The 21,972-nt window shown below is 43.1% G+C and overlaps 1 protein-coding gene across 5 annotated transcripts in view; it reads right to left on the bottom strand.

The window, feature by feature from the left end:
• The window catches only part of LOC139411209 (tight junction protein ZO-2-like), a 155,439-nt gene extending 142,108 nt beyond the window's left edge, over positions 1-13,331 (bottom strand). For 4 of the 5 annotated variants that reach the window (XM_071157186.1, XM_071157185.1, XM_071157187.1 and 1 more), the window contains exon 1: positions 13,067-13,331. In XM_071157186.1, coding sequence (XP_071013287.1) covers positions 13,067-13,173 — 107 coding nt within the window. In that variant the 5' untranslated portion in view covers positions 13,174-13,331. The remainder of the gene's footprint in view (positions 1-13,066) is intronic. The other variant, XM_071157190.1, reaches the window with a different exon arrangement.
• Positions 13,332-21,972: the final 8,641 nt, after the last annotated feature.

The following is a 21,972-nucleotide window of genomic DNA, read 5'->3' as shown; positions in this document are numbered from 1 at the left end:
AAAGGCTTCTCCACAGTTTTTACCCCCAAGACATAAGACTTCTGAACAGGTAACCAATGCTTACCCGGACTATTTGCATTGTGTGCCCCTCCGCCAACCCCTCTTTCACACTGCTGCAACTCTCTGTTTATCTTATATGCATAGTCACTTTAACCATACATCCCATGTACATACTACCTCAATTGGCCCGACCAACCAGTCCTCCCGCACATTGGCTACCTGGGCTATCTGCATTGTGTCCCACCTCCCGCCAACCCCTCTTTTATGCTACTGCTACTTTCTGTTCATCATATATGCATAGTCACTTTAACCATGCCTAAATGTACATACTACCTCAATAAGCCTGACTAACCAGTGTCTGTATATAGCCTTGCTACTCTTATTTTTAAATGTATTTTTACTGTTGTTTTATTTCTTTACTTAGCTACACACACACATACCTTTTTTTCGCACTATTGGTTAGAGCCTGTAAGTAAGCATTTCACTGTAAGGTGAGACCTGTTGTATTCGGAGCACATGACAAATAAACTTTGATTTGATTTGATTTGAGTCACGCCCTGACCTAAACCACCATAGAACCCAGAGGGCTCTCTATGGTCAGGGCGTGATGGAGAGTGATCGCATTGCAGGAGGGCGTAATTGGCCGACTCCCACCACGGTGAAGGAGGTGCAGCGATTCTTAGGGTTTGCCAACTACTACCGGAGGTTTATCCGGGGTTTTGGTCAGGTAGCTGCTCCCATTACCTCACTGCTAAAGGGGGGCCTGGTGCGCTTGCAGTGGTCAGCTGGGGCGAACGGGGCTTTTAGGCACCTGAAGGCTCTGTTTACCTCGGCTCCTGTGTTGCCTCATCCGGACCCCTCTTTGCCGTTCATAGTGGAGGTGGACGTATCCGAGGCTGGAATAGGAGGTGTGCTCTCTCAGTGCTCGGGTACGCCACTGAAGCTACCTTCTTCTCAAAGGAGCTCAGCCCGGCGGAGTGAAACTATGATGGGGACTGGGAGCTGTTGGCTGTCGTTAAGGCTTTGAAGGCGTGGAGACATTGGCTTGAGGGGGCTAAACACCCTTTTCTCATTTGGACTGACCATCGCAATCTGGAGTACATCCGGGAGGCAAGGAGACTGAATCCTCGCCAGGCAAGGTGGGCCATGTTTTTCACCCATTTTGTGTTTACCCTCTCTTACAGACCAGGCTCCCAGAATGTTAAGGCAGACGCACTGTCCCGGCTGTATGACAGAGGAGCGGTCCATGGATCCCACTCCCATACTCCCAGCCTCTTGTTTGGTGGCGCCGGTAGTGTGGGAGCTGGACGCGGACATTGAGCGGGTGTCACGTGCAGAGCTCCTCAGTGTCCAGCTGGGTGTCTGTACGTTTCGTCTGCTGTCCGCGACCGGTCTATTGGGCACACACGCTCCTCTGGTCCTCCTGGGATCGGTTGGATGGTGCTCTGTCTTGATGGGAGGTACTGGTGGCCTACTTTAGCTAAGGACGTGAGGGTTTATGTTTCCTCCTGCTCAGTGTGCGCCCAGTGCAAGGCTCCTAGACACCTGCCCAGAGGTAAGTTACAACCCTTACCCGTTCCACAACGGCCGTGGTCGCACCTGTCGGTGGATTTCCTAACCATCTTCCACCTTCACAGGGTAACACCACGATCCTGGTCATTGTGGATCGTTTTGCCCGGTCTCCCTACGGCCCTACAAACTGCGGAGGCCCTGTTTATACACGTCTTCCGGCACCACCATTCCGGCCTTAGGATATAGTGTCTGATCGGGGTCCCCAGTTCACGTCAAGGGTCTGGAAGGCGTTCATGGAACGTCTGGGGATCTCGGTCAGCCTTACCTCAGGTTTTCCCCCCGAGAGTAATGGGCAGGTGGAGAGAGTTAACCAGGATGTGGGTAGGTTTCTGAGGTCTTATTGCCAGGACCGGCCGAGGGAGTGGGTGGCGTTCGTGCCCTGGGCAGAGATGGCCCAGAACTCGCTCCGCCACTCCTCCACTCCTCCACTAACCTTTCTCCCTTTCAATGTTTATTAGGGTATCAGCCTTGGCATCAGAGTCAGCCCGAGGCTCCTGCGGTGGACAATTGGTTCCGGCGCGCTGAGGAAACCTGGGAAGCCGCCCACATCCACCTTCAGCGCGCCGTTCTGGCGCAGACCGTAACCGCAGTGAGGCCCCGGTGTTCGCACCAGGGGACAGGGTCTGGCTCTCGACCCGAAACCTACCCCTCTGCCTGCCCTGCCGGACGCTGGGTCCGCGGTTTGTGGGGTCGTTTAAAGTCCTGAGGAGAGTGAGCGAGGTATGTTATAGTTTAAAGCTTCCCCCCAATTACCGCATTAACCTTTCGTTCCATGTGTCTCTCCTCAGGCCGGTGGTGGTTGGCCCGCTCCAGGAGGCTGAGGTGCGAGAGGTTCCTCCGCCCCCTCTGGACATTGAGTGGGTCCCGGCGTACTCCGTTCGATCCATCCTGGATTCGAGACATTGGCGAGGGGCCTTCAGTACCTCGTGGACTGGGAGGGGTACGGTCTGGAGAAGAGAGGCTGGGTTCCGGTGGAGGACGTGTTAGATCCTTCCCTGCTACGAGAGTTCTGCCGTCTCCATCCGGATCGCCCTGCGCCTCGTAGTCCCTGAGGCTGGTGTCGACGCGCGTACTGTCATGACTTCTACCGAAGTCGAAGCCTCTCCCTGTTCGGGCGGTGCTCAGAGGTCGACGTCGCTGGTCTTCTAGCCATCATTGATCCATTTTTTCCTGGTTCCAATCCCATTCATTATCCTGTTGTGTATTTAACCCGCTGTTTCCCCTCATGTCCTTGTCAGAGATTGTTTGTTTGTTCATGATCGTGTAGTTTGTATTGGTACTTGCCGGATCCTCGTACCCACTTTGCTTTGATTATGTATTATGGTTTAGGAGCTGTGTTTTTAAGTTATTAAACTACTCCATTATACCAAGTTCGATTCTCCTGCGCCTGACTTCCCTGCCACCTATACACACGTCGTTGACAGGGCGTGACAGAATTTGAAATGATTTATACTTTTACGTTCAATAGTTAATTATATTTTGAGCAATTACATTTACTTTTTATACTTAAGTATATTTAAAACCAAATAATTTTAGACTTTTACTCAAGTAGTATCTTACTGGGTATCTTTACTTCTACTCAAGTATGACAATATGGTACTTTTTCCAACACTGGCCAATATACATTTAGAGTAATTTTGGTTGTGAAGTGCATTAGCAAAAAGCTTTGTCCTTTCTTTAGAACTAAATGCAATTTACCACTTGGCTGTTTATTATATCACCCTGTCTCAGGCGCTCCCAGTCAACAACATCTCATAAGATTGACTGCTGCAGTTGCTCGAGAGATGTCCAGTATGCAGACATGCCCTCACTGAGAGCATTCTTATGAAAAGAACAGTCATGTTAGTAAGTATCTGGCCAGCAACCTTCACCTTTCAAAGGCTCATAATTTGTACAAATGCAGAAGGTAACCCACTTCATTACTTTGATACATTTCATAACCCAATTGTGAAACATTTGTTGCTTATTTTCTACTTCTTAGATCCATATAATGTCCAGGGCATAACCTAGTCTGGTAGAACCATCGTGATTGCTGTGTTCACCATTCTATTTCACATCACATTATATGATATTTGAAGTGAAATATAAAGATGAACGCAGCGATCAGGTTGGTTCCATCAGGTTAATCATAATATTGTCATGTAATGTAAGAGTGTGTGTGTGTGTGTGTGTGTGAGTGTGCGTGTGCGTGTGTGTGTGTGCGCGCGTGCGTGTGTGTCCGACCAGTATCTTTGATGAGGGGCCAGGAGCTGATCTACACTGTTTTGCCCATCAATGGGTTTCTGACAAAGACCTCACCTCCAGCCTCACTTCTTGCCTGCTCACCAATGGTTGTCTTCACATGTTAAATCTTCGTTAACATGTCATTTGTGTGGGATACTTGCTGATAAAGACCTGAAATGAATTGACAGGAAAGCATGATCAGATTTAGTGAATTTTACTGAATCGGCTTCATGAGTCGTAAAGCCAGGAGGCTAGGCTTCACTTCAGTGGATTCCTGGAGTAGCTATGCTCTTTACTGGACACTTGGTGAACCTAAACAGACCAGTCCATTTAGGCTAGATAATGATTATAAAAATGCATATAAAACGTTGTAGGCATAACCTACATGTAGGCAAGTGTACATGTTCATGCAGCTTCATATGCTGAGATATTATTAGGCCCTAGCAGTGTGTTTGTGAAGAAGGCTGACGAAATTCATTCTTCATCTTCATTTATCGATTATCAGGGGATAATTGGCTGAGACAGAATTTGTTATTGGATATATTTTTTTTTATTTTTAATTTTACCTTCATTTATGCAGGTTTTTCTCATTGAGATAACATCTCTTTTCCAAGAGAGACCTGGTCCAATAGCAGCAGGGGGAACAACGTTTCAGACAAAACAACTTACACAACACTAAACAAAACTATAAAACACACATACAGTACAACAAAAACATTTTACGTTAAAAATACCAAAGTCTTGACTAAAAACAATTACACTCTTCTATGATATATACATCGATCAAGTGTTTAAACTCCACCAATGAAACCAGATCATCAAATTTTTAAATGTTCAGGAAAGAATTCCAGGACCACAGAGCTAAGTAACTAAAACTATTTCTACCATGACCTGTTCTATTTTTTGGTACTGTTAGAAGCAAATGAGAATGGGAACATAAATGACATTTATTTACCGACCTGACTAAAAAAAGAACAGAGCTAAAATGGCATTTTACCCAATATGGCCTTATAAATCAGTGTATACCAGTGTTTAAGCCTACGCAAGTTCAATGACGACCAGCCAACAGCGCTGTAGAAATGACAACGATATGTTAGACGTGTTTGATTTGTAATGAACCTGAGGGCTGCATGATACACTGAATCAAGTGCTCTCAGGGTAGTGGTTGAGGCCTAATGTACATCGTACCAGCTCCTTTCTGGTCTCAAAAGAAAAACAAGCCTTATGCCGGTAATAAAAACCTATTTCCAGCTTGAGCTTCCTTATCAAGTTCTCTACATGCACAGTGAAGCTCAGCTTATCATCAACCCACACTCCCAAATATTTGTACACTTGAACTTGCTCTATAGTATGTCCAGCCAATGTAGCAATGACATGATTAGTAACATGCCTGGCATTTGAAAATGCCATGCATTTTGTTTTACCTGAAGTTAGAACCAGCTTTAAATTATACAGATTCTGTTGTATGATGTTAAATGCTCTTTGGGAATTTTCAAAAGGTAAAGAAACTACTACCACTTGAATAAAGAACAGCATCGTTTGCATAAAAATGAACATCCTCTGTTTCAATAAGATCCCCAATGTTGTTGATATACAAAATTAACAACAGGGGGCCCAAAATTGAACCTTGCGGAACACCTGAGCACACCTCAATGGGCTCATATTTACAACCATCCACCATTACACATTGTGTACGATTTGATAGGTAATTTATAAACCAATCTAGAGCATGACCAGTAATTCCACAACATTTTAACCTTTGCACTAACACAGCATGGTCCAAAGTGTCAAAAGCCTTCGACAAATCAATAAAGACAGACACACAATGTAACTTCTTATCAAGAGCACACTGGATGTCATATAAAACCTTTAATGTTGCTAAAACAGTGCTGTGGCCAGACCTAAAACCTGATTGCATTCCATTTAAAATGTTGTTTTCTTGGAAGTAGGCCTTTAGCTGCCTACTAACTAAGAACTCCAGTACCTTTGACAGTACAGACAGTTTTGATATGGGTCGATAGTTGTCAAGTAGCGAAGGATCTCCACCTTTTAGGAGAGGCAGCACAAAAGCAGATTTCCATAACTTGGGGATTTCCTTAACATCAAGCGTGAGGTTAAAAATACATGTTTAAGGGGGAGAAATGATGTCTGCAGCTAGGTGTAGGAAGCGGGGTCTAATTCTTCAGGGCCAGGGGATTTTTTCCCATCAATTTCTTTCAGGGCTTTACACACTTCAGAAACAGAGGATGAAAAGGTGAACCTGGTAAATAAGTGCACAGGGGTGTCAGATAAATTCATAGGGGGCTCAATTATACCTTTGACCTTTTCAAATAAACTGCCAGCATCTTAAAAATGCTGATTCAAGGCTTTCAGAATGGAGGTTCTCTCAGTTACAATCTGTGTGTCTACCAACAATTGTTTGGGAAGCTGTGCATCTTTTTTTCACTCCAAACCCTTCACTACTTGCCAAAATTTGGATGGATTATTTAAATTATGTGAAGTAGATTTCAGGTAGTAGTCTGCTTTCAATTTACGGATCATAGCCACACCCATATTTTGAAGACGTTTAAAAGCCATCCAATCATCTGCCAAACCAGTCCCTCTTGCTTTAGCCCACATAGCATTTTGTTCCCTTATGATTTTTTAGTAAACCAAGGATTCTCTCTGCCCTTAATCATTAATTGTTTTTAAAGGGGCATGCCTATTACATACAGTGCCTTGCGAAAGTATTCGGCCCCTTGAACTTTGCGACCTTTTGATTTCAGGCTTCAAACATAAAGATATAAAACTGTATTTTTTTGTGAAGAATCAACAACAAGTGGGACACAATCATGAAGTGGAATGACATTTATTGGATATTTCAAACTTTTTAACAAATCCAAAACTGAAGAATTGGGCGTGCAAAATTATTCAGCCCCTTTACTTTCAGTGCAGCAACACCTCTCTATATAAGGTCCCACAGTGGACAGTGCATGTCATAGCAAAAACCAAGCCATGTGGTCGAAGGTATTGTCTGTAGACAGGATTGTGTCAAGGCACAGAAATGTAGCATTGAAGGTCCCAAAGAACACAGTGGCCTCCATCATTCTTAAATGGAAGAAGTTAGGAACCACCAAGACTCGTTCTAGAGCTGGCAGCCCGGCCAAACTGAGCAATCGGGGTTAAGGGCCTTGGTCAGGGAGGTGACTAAGAACCTGATGGTCACTTTGACAGAGCTTCAGTTCCTCTGTGGAGATGCGAGAACCTTCCAGAAGGACAACCATCTCTTGCAGCACTTCACCAATCAGGCCTTTATGGTAGAGTGGCCAGATGAAAGCCACTTCTCAGTAAAAGGCACATGACAGCCCTGCTTGGAGTTTGCCAAAAGGCACGTAAATGACTCTCAATCCATGAGAAACAAGATTCTCTGGTCTGATGAATCCAAGATTGAACTCTTTGGCCTGAATGGCAAGCATCACGCCTGGAGGAAACCGGGCACTTCTCATCACCTGACCAATATCATCCCTGCGGTGAAGCATGGTGGTGGCAGCATCATGTTGTGGGGATGTTTTTTATTAGCGCCAGGGACTGGGAGACTAGTCAGGATCGAGGGAAAGATGAACAGAGCAAAGTACAGAGAGATACTTGATTAAAACCTACTCCAGAGCACTCAGGACCTCAGACTGGGGCAAAGGTTCACCTTCCAACAGGACAACGACCCGAAGCACACAGCCAAGACAATGCAGCAGTGGCTTAAGGCTTAAGCTCTCGGAAGGGTCCTTGAGTCGCACAGCCAGAGGCCGGACTTAAACCCGATCTAACATCTAGAGGGACCTGAAAATAGCTGTGCAGCAACGCTCCCCATCCAACCTGACAGAGCTTGAGAGGATCTGCAGAGAAGAATGGGAGAAACTCCCCAAATACAGGTCTGCCAAGCTTGTAGCGTCATACTCAAGAAGACTCGAGGCTGTAATCACTGCCAACAGTGCTTCAACAAAGCACTAAGTAAAGGGTATGATTTTTTTTGCTTGGTCATTATGGGGTATTGTGTGTAGATTGATTAGGGGAAATAACGATTGAACCCAGTTTAGAAAAAAACTCTCTCCAGAAGTTCAGTGAGGATCTCTGAATGATCCAATGTTGACCTAAATGACTAATGAGGATAAATACAATCCACCTGTGTGTAATCAAGTCTCCGTATAAATGCACCTGCACTGTGATAGTCTCAGAGGTCCGTTAAAAGCGCAGAGAGCATCATGAAGAACAAGGAACACACCAGGCAGGTCCGGGGGGACAGAGACAGCAGAGTCATGTCTACTGTTGTCTACTGATGTCTACCGATACTGTTGTGAAGAAGTTTAAAGCCGGATTTGGATACAAAAATATTTCCCAAGCTTTAAACATCCCAATGAGCACTGTGCAAGCGATAATATTGAAATGGAAGGAGTATCAGACCACTGCAAATCTACCAAGACCTGGCCGTCCCTCTAAACTTTCAGCTCATACAAGGAGAAGACTGATCAGAGATGCATCCAAGAGGCCCATGATCACTCTGGATGAACTGCAGAGATCTACAGCTGAGGTGGGAGACTCTGTCCATAGGACAACAATCAGTCGTATATTGCACAAATCTGGCCTTTATGGAAGAGTGGCAAGAAGAAAGCCATTTCTTAAAGATACCCATAAAAAGTGTCGGTTAAAGTTTGCCACAAGCCACCTGGGAGACACACCAAACATGTGGAAGAAGGTGCTCTGGTCAGATGAAACCAAAATTGAACTTTTTGGCAACAATGCAAAATGTTATGTTTGGCGTAAAAGCAACACAGCTCATCACCCTGAACACACCATACCCACTGTCAAACATGGTGGTGGCAGCATCATGGTTTGGGCCTGCTTTTCTTCAGCAGGGACAGGGAAGATGGTTAAAATTGATGGGAAGATGGATGGAGCCAAATACAGGACCATTCTGGAAGAAAACCTGATGGAGTCTGCAAAAGACTTGAGACTGGGACGGAGATTTGTCTTCCAACAAGACAATGATCCAAAACATAAAGCAAAATCTACAATGGAATGGTTCAAAAATAAACATATCCAGGTGTTAGAATGGCCAAGTCAAAGTCCAGACCTGAATCCAATCGAGAATCTGTGGAAAGAACTGAAAACTGCTGTTCACAAATGCTCTCCATCCAACCTCACTGAGCTCGAGCTGTTTTGCAAGGAGGAATGGGAAAAAATGTCAGTCTCTCGATGTGCAAAACTGATAGAGACATACCCCAAGCGACTTACAGCTGTAATCGCAGCAAAAGGTGGCGCTACAAAGTATTAACTTAAGGGGGCTGAATAATTTTGCACGCCCAATTTTTCAGTTTTTGATTTGTTAAAAAAGTTTGAAATATCCAATAAATGTCGTTCCACTTCATGATTGTGTCCCACTTGTTGTTGATTCTTCACAAAAAAATACAGTTTTATATCTTTATGTTTGAAGCCTGAAATGTGGCAAAAGGTCGCAAAGTTCAAGGGGGGCGAATACTTTCGCAAGGCACTGTACATCCTGGAATGCGTTGTGGAAGTAAGAAAAGGCTAGTTGAACATCAGGGATTAATTCCATTCTATTCCATTCAATGCTAGATACATCATGTAAAAAACCTTGAATATCAAACTGCTTCCAGTTTCTTTTCGTAATTACACATGGAGATTTCTTAGGAATTTTACCATCTCTCACACAGGCAATAGCACAGTGATCACTTATGTCATTTGCAAAAATACCAGAAGCATTAAAACGATGAGGAGTATTGGTTAAGATCAAATCAATCAAAGAGGATTTCAGAGGACATTTTATATTCAACCTAGTTACACTGTTGACAATCTGAGTGAGATTATAGGTATTGCATAGAATTTTGAGTTGATCAGAGCTAGATTCAGATCACCCATCAGGACAAACTCAGAATTTACATCTTGTGATAACAATTTGAAAATACAATCCAGAGAGCCAACAGTAGCAGATGGACGTCTATAACAACAAGATTCAACAATATTTAAAAATGAGCCAAGGTTTAGGTTCAAAGATAGATATTCAAATAGCTTAGTAACAGAAGTCAGAACGACCTCAGTGCCGTGACTAATTTGGCCAGGTTGGCCTATGAGAAAAGCTAGCAGGTTGCCATTTTAGACCAATGGTTTAAACCAAGATCTAAGCAAAAGTTCACAAGTATGGCCCCAAACACACAACCTAGCTTAAACAAAAACACACAACACACACGCATACATGTTTTGTAGATACAATCCAAACGTGGTCATAAATTCAGCCTATTCCATTCGAGTCATTATTCAACATTGCTGCAAATCGTTAATGTATTTTCCTATCTGGGAACACAGTGTTAGGATGGTGTGTGTGTTCAGCGGAGTACCAGTGTGGGAGGGAGGACTAGGTTACATGGCTATGACCTTCTAGGGTATGACCCTCTCTACCTATCTCTTTACAGAGTTACGCCCACATGCTCCCTACATCTCTCCATGTAAGCACAAACCAATATATTTCTTTCCCACACCAGTCTACACACCCCATTATAAAAAAGTGAAAACAGCTTTTTAGAAATGTTTGCAAATGTAGAAATATTTCAAACATAAATACCTTACTTACATGCTCAGGTGAATCCTGTTTCCATGGATCATCCTTGAGATGTTTCTACAATTTGACTGGAGTTCACCTGTGGTAAATTAAATTGATTGGACATGATTTGGAAAAGCACACACCTCTCTATATAAGGTCCCACAGTGGACAGTGCATGTCATAGCAAAAACCAAGCCATGTGGTCGAAGGTATTGTCTGTAGACAGGATTGTGTCAAGGCACAGAAATGTAGCATTGAAGGTCCCAAAGAACACAGTGGCCTCCATCATTCTTAAATGGAAGAAGTTAGGAACCACCAAGACTCGTTCTAGAGCTGGCAGCCCGGCCAAACTGAGCAATCGGGGTTAAGGGCCTTGGTCAGGGAGGTGACTAAGAACCTGATGGTCACTTTGACAGAGCTTCAGTTCCTCTGTGGAGATGCGAGAACCTTCCAGAAGGACAACCATCTCTTGCAGCACTTCACCAATCAGGCCTTTATGGTAGAGAGGCCAGATGAAAGCCACTTCTCAGTAAAAGGCACATGACAGCCCTGCTTGGAGTTTGCCAAAAGGCACGTAAATGACTCTCAATCCATGAGAAACAAGATTCTCTGGTCTGATGAATCCAAGATTGAACTCTTTGGCCTGAATGGCAAGCATCACGCCTGGAGGAAACCGGGCACTTCTCATCACCTGACCAATATCATCCCTGCGGTGAAGCATGGTGGTGGCAGCATCATGTTGTGGGGATGTTTTTTATTAGCGCCAGGGACTGGGAGACTAGTCAGGATCGAGGGAAAGATGAACAGAGCAAAGTACAGAGAGATACTTGATTAAAACCTACTCCAGAGCGCTCAGGACCTCAGACTGGGGCAAAGGTTCACCTTCCAACAGGACAACGACCCGAAGCACACAGCCAAGACAATGCAGCAGTGGCTTAAGGCTTAAGCTCTCGGAAGGGTCCTTGAGTCGCACAGCCAGAGGCCGGACTTAAACCCGATCTAACATCTAGAGAGACCTGAAAATAGCTGTGCAGCAACGCTCCCCATCCAACCTGACAGAGCTTGAGAGGATCTGCAGAGAAGAATGGGAGAAACTCCCCGAATACAGGTCTGCCAAGCTTGTAGCGTCATACTCAAGAAGACTCGAGGCTGTAATCACTGCCAACAGTGCTTCAACAAAGCACTAAGTAAAGGGTATGAATTTTTTGGCTTGGTCATTATGGGGTATTGTGTGTAGATTGATTAGGGGAAAAAACTATTGAACCCAGTTTAGAAAAAGACTGCAACATAACAGAATGAGGAAAAATTCATGGGTCTGAATACTTCCCAATGCACTGTAAAGTAAAATAGGGAATAGTGTTGAGTAAATTAAAAGGCCTGCATTCATTCAAAACATGTTTTCAGGTTTTAAGTTCTAATTCTTTGATTTTCAGTTAGATAGTTTTGAATGTATGCATTTCATCCCTCGCATCTACATCATTAATTATAAAGCATAATTTGTTTCAGAATTAAAATATTTTATAAATATACATATTTGTATGATAAATATGTGCAATGCTGATACATCTTATATAATGAAATCTAATTAATTTAATTGCTGAATCTATAATTAAATAATAATTAAATAGTTCTCATAAAATATAAATTCATTACATTTAAAACTGTTTCCAATAAACGTTTGAAATCAATAAAATTACTAACTGTCTTAGATTAAAGTTTCATGTCTCAAACATCTCTCTACCTTTCTTTCCCTAAACTTAAACAGATAAATACTAGAGGTATCACACCACACACACACACACACACACACACACACACACACACACACACACACACACACACACACACACACACACACACACACACACACACACACACACACACACACACACACACACACACAATTAATCAAATTCACATCAAAATCATAATATTGACATGTGCAACATCCATATCGCAGAAGCATGCAATTTTCATTTGTCATCATGCACTCTTCTTTTAGCTGATTCTCGCACACAAAGCTCCGCCCCTGTCAGTCAAGAAGCACAGTTCCTCCTCCTCCTCCCTGTTAGATTCACTCTAAGGGTGCATGTTAGGTCTTTTCACAGTCCCCAAATCTAGACCAAATTCAAGAAAGCGTACTGTATTATATAGAGCCATTAATGCATGTAACTCCGTTCCATCTCATATTGCTCAAATAAACAGAAAACCTGGTTTCAAAAAAACGATAAAGCAACACCTCATGGCACAACGCCACTCCCCTCCCCTATTTGACCTAGATAGTTTGTGTGTATCCATTGATATGTAGGCTACGTGTGCCTTAAAAAAAAAAATGATGTAGTTCTTTCCTTGAGCTGTTTTTGTCTATTTAAATGTTCTGTATTATGTAATGTTTCCTAATGAAATACCCAAAATACCAAGGTCAAATGCAATCAACAGATTGTTTGCTGCTTAATATAATAATTGTATTTTTATAATTTCAACAAGTGTTTTGATATACTGTATATCGCAAGTCAAATCGCAATAATTGGTAAAAAAAAACGAAACGCAATTTGATGTTTTGCCCATATCGTGCAGCCCTAACACACACACACGTGTGCAAACACACACACATATTTGTACTCACATACATACATCTCTGACTCTCGCTCAGACAAAAACACACACACACACTCCACTTACTCTGCTGGTTTCCAGAGTTTGCGTGGCGGAGGCATTAGCTCCCGCTTGTTGAGTGGGGCCACTCCGATGGCCGCCTGCATGATTGTGATGAACTTCTTATACTTCATCTTGACCCTATCCTATCGCTACGACAACAACACTACAATCTGTCACTACAGTCAGTCGCTATGGCTACACTCCCTACTTTCTGGTAAACGTCAACAACCGACCATCAGTTCATTAAGTTGCTGTCTTCTCCTTCAAATTCTCCTATAAAGTAGCAAACAACCGCAACAGCTACCGACTGACGCTGCTAGTCCTTGACATAACAGAATAACGTGCCTGAATCATGTTGTTGAGATTTGTTCAGGCATTTTGTTACATAATTCAAAGAGAGAGAGAGACAGAGAAGACCTCAGAGCAGAGCATTACACAGAGTAGAGACAGAACAAAGAGTAGAGGGATAATAGTGGCACTAAGCCCTGTGTATTTAATGCTGCAATACTCTAGCTGTAATCTGGAGCTGGATGGAGGCTTAGCCTGACCACTCATGCAAGGTTGTTATCCACACACACATACACATACGAAAGCATGCACACACACACAGAAACACTCCAAATGAACAGCATGGCCATTATACATAGAGAGATGGAAGTGAATAATCGGTTGCTTTGCCTTGTTCTCTCTGCATCAGCACGGCAAGCGGTACCGAAGCGCCAAGTCTCGGTCCAAGAGGCTTCTAAACAGCTTCTACACCCAAGCCAGCCATAAGACTCCTGAACAGCTAATCAAATGGCTACCCAGACTATTTGCATCCCCACCCCCCCCCACCCCAATACACTGCTGCTACTCTCTGTTACTATCTATGCATAGCCACTTTAATAACTCTACCTACATGTACATAATTACCTCGACACCGGTGCCCCCCGCACATGAGTCGGTACCCCCTGAATATAGCCCCGCTATTGTTAATTACTGCTGCTCTTTAATTATTTGTTTTACTTATCTCTTCCTTTTTGGGGGGTATTTTCTTAAAACTGCATTGTTGGTTAAGGGCTTGTAAGTAAGGATTTGTTGTATTTGGCGCATGTGATGAATACAATTTGATTTAATTTGACCTGTAGCCGACATCAAAAGCTAAAGTAGGCCTAATGTTGTTGTTTTTTGGTTTGTTTCATTCAAATGAGAAGAGGCATGTGGCCAGCACAGATTTTTAGAAATTAAAGTATTATAGGAGGGCAGATTGCAGGAATGGTTTGTGTTCTAAAAGGTATTCTTCACCATAATAAGTCCCAGGGGTGTACAATTAAACAGCAGAGGATAATATAAGGAGAAAATCCTAGTATGATAAAATTCTAATTAGATCTGGATTTTTATGCTAGAAAAATGAAAATGATTTATATCTACTCTCTCACACACACACCCTCCCACATATGACCCAATGGTGTGTGTGGTTTAATGTTATCCTAATCGTGAGGTTTGTGAGAGGATCATTTAGATATCACATTGTGGGGATCAGATTGTTTCTCTCTCTGTTACATCACACAAAATAATGCTCCTCTATCTCCTCTCCAACAGAAAGAGACACCCTCAGTTAGGTGTGTGTGTGTGCTGTGTGCGTGTGTTAGACCCTCAGCTCATTTCATGGTACAGTGGTGGGTTGGCTTCAATGTGGATATCTGGATCTCTATTCATATCAATGCCACTGAGCAGATGGAAGGTGGCTCTGGCTACTTACAGTCAAAAGATTGGACACACCTACTCATTCAAGGGTTTTTCTTTATTTGACTATTTTCTACATTGTAGAATAATAGTGAAGACATCAAAACTATGAAATAATACATATGGAAACATGTAGTAACAAGTGTAAAAGTGTTAAACAAATCCAAATATATTTCAGATTCTTCAAAGTAGCCACCCTTTGCCTTGACGACAGCTTTGCACACTCTTGGCATTCTCTCAACCAGCTTCACGTGGAATGCTTTTGAAGGAGTTGGCTGCTTTTCCTTCACTTAGCAGTCCAAATCATCACAATTGTTATTGTCATGTTGAAAAACAAATTGTCCAACTAATGGCAAACCAGATGGGGTGGCGTATCACAGCAGAATGTTGTGGTAGCCATAGTGGTAAAGTGTACCTTGAATTCTAATTAAATCACAGACAGTGTCACCATAAAGCACTATCACACCTCCTCCTCCTCCATGCTTCACAGCCGGAACCACACATGCGGAGATCATCCGTTCACCTACTCTACGCCTCACAAAGATACGGCGGTTAGAACCAAAAATCTTCAATTTGGACTCATCAGACCAAAGGACATATTTCCACCGGTCTAATGTCCATTGCTCGTGTTTCTTGGCCCAAGCAAGTCTATTCTTCTAATTGGTGTCCTTTAGTAGTGGTTTCTTAGTAGCAATTCGACCATGAAGGCCTGATTTACGCAGTCTCCACTGAACAGTTGATTTTGAGATGTGTCTCTTACTTGAACTCTGTGAAGCATTTATTTGGGATGCAATTTCTGATGCTGGTAACTCTACTGAACTTTTCCTCTGGAGCAGAGGTAACTCTGGGTCTTCCTTTCCTGTCCTCATGAGAGCCAGTTTCATCATAGCACTTTTTTGCGACTGCACTTGAAGAAACGTTTAAAGTTCTTGAAATGTTCGGTATTGACTGACCTTCATGTCTTAAAGTAACGAAAAGTAACGATGAACTGTTGTTTCTCTTTGCTTATTTATGCTCTTTTACCAAATAGGGCTATCTTCTGTATGCCACCCCTACCTTGTCACAACTGATTGTTTCAAACGCATTAAGAAGGAAATAAATTCCACAAATTAACTTTTAACAAGGCACACCTGTTATTTGAAATGCATTACATGTGACTACCTCATGAAGCTGGTTGAGAGAATGCCAAGAGTGTGCAAAGCTGTATTTGTTTTTGTAGCAGCAGCAACTCTTCCTGGGGTCCAGCAAAATGAAGGCAGTTGATACAATTTTAAAAACATTACAATACATTCACAAATTTCACAACACACTGTCTACCCCACCACTACAGTACTAAATCCATGTGTATGTATAGTGCGTATGTTATCGTGTGTGTATGTATGCATGTGTCTGTGTTCAATAAGGTGTTTTTTTAATCTGTTTTTTAAATCAAATGTTACTGCTTGCATCAGTTACTTTATGTGGAAGAGAGTTCAATGTAGCCATGGCTCTGTTGTACTGTGTGCCTCCCATAGTCTGTTCTGGACCTGGGGACTGTGATCAAGGCAAAGGGTGGCTACTTTGAAGAATCTAAAATATATTTGGATTTGTTTAACACTTTTACACTTGTAAAAGTGTGTTATTAAATAACATGTGTTATTTCAAAGTTTTGATGTCTTCACTATTATTCTACAATATAGAAAAAAGTACAAATAAAGAAAAACCCTGGAATGAGTAGGTGTGTCCAATCTTTTGACTGGTACTCTATGTCGGTGCATTCGGAAAGTATTCAGACCCCACATTTTATTATGATGCAACCTTTTTCTAAAATGGATTAAATTGTCTTTTCCCCTCACCAATCTACACACAATACCCCATAATGACCAAGCAAAAACAGGTTAAGACATTTGAGCAAATGTATAAAAAAGTAAAATCTTAAATATTACATTTACCCTTTACTCAGTGCTTTGTTGAGGCACCTTTGGCAGGGATTACAGCCCCGAGTCTTCTTGGGTATGACGCTACAAGCTTGGACCACCTGTATTTGTGTCACACCCTGATCTGTTTCACCTGTCTTTGTGCTTGTCTCCACCCCATCCAGGTTTCGCTCATCTCTGCTTGTCTGTTGCCCGTTTGTCTTGTCTTGTCAAGCCTACCAGCGTGTTTTTCCTTGAGCCCCAGTTTTCTAGTTTTCCCGGTTTTGATCATTCTGACTGCCCTGAACCTAAGCCTGCCTGCTGTTCAGTAGCTTTTGCCACTGCCCTGGATTACTGACCTCTGCCTGCCCCCGACCCAGAGCCTGCCTGCCGCTCTGCACCTTACAGACTCTGCCCTGGACTTACTGACCCCTTCCTGCCCTTGACCTGTCCTTTGCCTGCCCCCTGTTTATATAATAAATGTCCGTTATTCTAACTGTCTGCATCTGGGTCTTTTCCTGAGCAGTGATAATTTGGGGAGTTTCTCCCATTCTTCTCTGCAGATCCTCTCAAGCTCTACCAGGTAGGATGGGGAGCGTCCCTGCACAGCTATTTTCAGCTCTATCCAGAGATGTTCAATCGGGTTTAAGTCCGGGTTCTGGCTGGGCCACTCAAGGACATTCAAAGACTTGTCCCGAAGCCACCCCTGCGTTGTCTTGGCTGTGTGCTTAGGGTCATTGTCCAGTTGGAAGGTGAACATTCGCCTCAGTCTGAGCGCTCTGGAGCAGGTCTTCTTCAAGGATCTCTCAGTACTTTGCTCCATTCATATTTCCCTCGATAAACCCACTGACCTAGTCCTAAAGCAATGGGACTCCCTAAATATTTCTCAGATTATTACCAGTCCCACAAGGTATGACTCCAAACACCCAGAAAAGGCTACTCTCCTCAATGTTATCCTCACAATTAATCCTGATAGGTATCAGTCTGGTGTTTTCTGTAATGACCTTCGTGATCACTGTTTTAAAGACTGTGTTCGTAATGGCTGCTCAGTGAAATGACCTGTCCTGATTTGTCATTTTGCTAAAAAACTTTAATGAGCAAGCCTTCCTTCATGACCTGGCCATTGTAAATTGATACAGAATTAGCTTGTCGAAGATGCTTGAACCATCTTTATTGATATTTTCAGTGATATTGTTAACACTCCCCCATAAAGAAAATGAGAATTAAAAACAGGATCAGCCCCTGGTTCGACCGTGATCTGGCAGAGTTACTCCACCTCAAGAATTGCATTTTTGCGAAAGGCTTGGCGCACACATACTCAGGCTGACTGGCTCTCTTTCAGGCAAATGAGAAATAAGTGCACTCAGGCTACTCAGAAGCCCAAAGTTAGTTACTTCAATGAGGAGTTCTCTCTCTGTGGGTCTATCCCCAAGAAGTTCTGGAAAACGATTAAAGACCTTGAGAATAAACCCTCCTCCTCACAGCTGCCCATGTCCCTTAAAGTTGATGATGTGGTTGTTACTGACAAGAAGCACATGGCTGATTTTTTTTAATCACTACTTCATTAAGTCAGGATTCCTATTTGACTCAGCCAAGCGTCCTTGCCCGTCCAACATTCCCTCATCTCCCACCCCTTCTAATGCAACTAGCCCTGATGCTCCTTCCTTCTATTCCCCTGCCCCGCTACAAAGTTTCTACCTGCAGGCGGTCATTGAGTCCGAGGTGCTAAAGGAGCTCCTTAAACTTGACCCCAAAATACCATCTGGGTCAGATGGTTTAGACCCTTCTTTAAGGTTGTTGCCCCTACAATTGCCAAGCCCATCTCTGACCTTATTAACCTGTCTCTCCTCTCTGGGGAGGTTCCCATTGCTTGTAAGGCAGCCACGGTCCGTCCTTTATTCAAAGGGGAGATCAAGCTGATCCTAACTGTTAGAGTCCTATTTCTATTTTGCCCTGTTTATCAAAAGTGTTGAAAAAACTGGTCAATAATCAACTAACTGGCTTTCTTGATGTCTAGAGTATTCTCTCTGGTAGGCAATCTAGTTTCCGCTCAGGTTATGGATGTGTCACTGCAACCTTAAAAGGTCCTAAATGATGTCACCATTGACTTTGACTCAAAGCAATGTTGTGCTGCTATTTTTATTGACTTGATACGGTAGACCATTACATTCTTGTGGGTTGGCTAAGGAGTATTGGTGTGTCTGAGTGGTCTTTGGCCTGGTTTGCTAACTACCTCTCTCAAAGAGTGCAGTATATAAAGTCAGAGCATCTGCTGTCTCAGCCACTGCCTGTCACCAAGGGTGTACCTCAAGGCTCGATCCTAGGCCCCATGCTCTCCTCAATTTCATCAACAACATAGCTCAGGCAGTAGGAAGCTATCTCAACCATTTATATGCAGATGATAAAGTCTTATACTCAGCTGGCCCCTCCCTGGATTTTATGTTAAACACTCTGTGACAAAGCTTTCTTAGTGTCCAACAAGCTTTCTCTTCCCTAAACCTAGATCTGAACACCTCCATAACAAAGGTCATGTGGTTCGGTAAGAAGAATGCCCCTCACTACCTCTGAGAGTTTAGATCTTGAGGCAGTCACCTCATACAAGTACTTGGGAGTACGGCTAGATGGTATAATGTCCTTCTATCAGTACATATCAAAGCTGCAGCCTAAAGTTAAATCTAGTTTAGGTTTTCTCTATCGTTATCGCTCCTCTTTCATCCCAGCTGCCAAACTAACCCTGATTCAGATGACCATCCTACCCATGCTAGATTATGGAGACATAATTTATAGATTGGCAGGTAAGGGTGCTCTCGAGCGGCTAGATGTTCTTTACCATTCGGCCAGATTTGCCATCAATGCTCCTTATAGGACACATCACTGCACTCTATACTCTTCTGTAAACTGGTCACCTCTATATACCTGTCGCAAGACCCACTGGTTTATGCTTATTTATAAAATCCTCTTAGGCCTCACTGCCCCCTATCTGAGATATCTACTGCAGCCCTCATCCTCCACATACAACACCTGTTCTGCCAGTCACATTCTGTTAGTTAAAGGTCCCCAAAGCACACACATCCCGAGGTTGCTCGTCTTTTCAGTTCACTGCAGCTAGCAACTGGAACAAGCTGCAACAAACACTCAAACTGGACAGTTTTATCTCAATCTCTTCATTCATAGACTCAATCATGGACACGCTTACTGATAGTTGTGGCTGCTTTGCATGATGTATGTTTGTCTCTCCCTTCTTGCACTTTGTGCCGTTTGTACCCTGTGCTGCTGCCATGTTGTGTTGCTACCATGTTGTTGTCATATGTTGTGTTGCTACCATGCTGTGTTGTCATGTGTTGCTGTCATGCTATGTTGTTATCTTAGGTCTCTCTTTATGTAGTGTGTTGTCTCTCTTGTCATGATGTGTGTTTTGTCCTATATTTGTATTTAATTTATATTTATTTTTCATCTCAGCCCCGGTCCCCGCAGGAGGCCTTTTGCCTTTTGGTAGGCCGTCATTGTAAATAAGAATCTGTTTTTAACTGACTTGACTAGTTAAATTAAGTTTAAATTCAAATAAAAGTCTGGCCACTGATTGGTGGAGTGCTGCAGAAATGGTTGTCCTTCTGGAAGGTTCTTCCATCTCCACAGTGGAACTCTGGAGCTTTGTCAGAGTGGCCATTGGGTTCTTGGTCACCTCCCTTCTCCCCCGATTGCCCAGCTCTAGGAAGAGTCTTGGTGGTTTCAAACTTCTTCCATTTAAGAATGATGGAGGCCAGCGTTTTTTGGTACCCTTCCCCAGAGCTGTGCCTCAACACAATCCTGTCTCGGAGCTCTACGAACAATTTCTTCATCTTCATGGCTTGGTTTTTGCCCTGACATGCACTGTCAACTGTGATACCTTTATATGGACAGGTGTGTGCCTTTCCAAATTACTTCCAATTTACCACAGGTGGACTCCAATCAGTTAGAAACATCTCAAGGATGATCAACGGAAACAGGGGCAAAGGACCATGCAAACAACCACAATCGATGGCTAGACGTGACTTATTGACAGAGGCTCAACCTATGAATAGCATCATTTGTTTTGCATGTGTCTATTTTGCCAAGCTCTCAGACTGTGTGTGTGTCTGCCAGCCTGTCTCTCTGCCTTGGACTTCCAGATGTGGCTGAAGGAGTGTTGGTGGCCACTGGAGGGCAACTGTAATACTGGAGCACATGTATGAGCTCATCATAATGAAGTTAATCTATAACAGGTGATACAAGTATCCTATATTAGGTACTACTACAGTGCTAGCTAGTACATGTACATATGGGTTTACAGTATTAAATCATATTTAAATAATGTACATGGTCCATATTAACCCAAGAAAACAATCCAGACTAAGAATTTGCAAAATGTAAGATCATAATGAATACTACTATTACAGTTGAAGTCGGAAGTTTACATACACTTAGGTTGGAGTCATTAAAACTTGTTTTTCAACCACTCCACAAATGTCTTGTTAACAAACTATAGTTTTGGCAAGTCATGGCTTTAGAAGCTTCTGATAGGCTAATTGACATAATTTGAGTCAATTGGAGGTGTACCTGTGGATGTATTTCAAGGCCTACCTTCAAACCCAGTGCCTCTTTGCTTGACATCATGGGAAAATCAAAAGAAATCAGCCAGACCTCAGAATTTTTTTTGCAGACCTACACAAGTCTGGTTCATCCTTGGGAGCAGTTTCCAAACGCCTGAAGGTACCACGTTCATCTGTACAAACAACAGTACGAAAGTATAAAGACCATGGGACCACTCATCTGTCATGCCACTCAGGAAGGAGACGCTTTCTGTCTCCTAGAGATGAATGTACTTTGGTGCTAAAAGTGCAAATCAATCCCAGAACAACAGCAAAGAACCTTGTGAAGATGCTGGAGGAAACAGGTACAAAAGTATCTATATCCACACTAAAAGGAGTCCTACATCGACAACCTGAAAGGCTGCTCAGCAAGGAAGAAGCCACTGCTCCAAAACCTCCATAAAACAGCGGTTTGCAACTGCACATGGGGTTAAAGATCGTACTTTTTGGAGAAATGTCCTCTGGTCTGATGAAACAAAATTAGAACTGGTTTGGCCATAATGACCATTGTTATGTTTGGAGGATAAAGGGGGAGGATTGCAAGCTGAAGAACAACATCCCAACCGTGAAGCACAGGTTGCAGCAGGTTGCAGCATCATGTTGTGGGGGTGCTTTGCTGCAGGAGGGACTGGTGCACTTCACAAAATAGATGGCATCATGAGCCAGGAAAATTATGTGGATGTATTGAAGCAACATCTCAAGA

This window comes from Oncorhynchus clarkii, chromosome 6 (genome assembly GCF_045791955.1).
Source record: "Oncorhynchus clarkii lewisi isolate Uvic-CL-2024 chromosome 6, UVic_Ocla_1.0, whole genome shotgun sequence".
Lineage (NCBI taxonomy): Eukaryota > Metazoa > Chordata > Actinopteri > Salmoniformes > Salmonidae > Oncorhynchus > Oncorhynchus clarkii.
The sequence above is the reverse complement of the archived record's forward strand: the minus strand, read 5'-3'. Positions and strand labels throughout refer to the sequence as shown.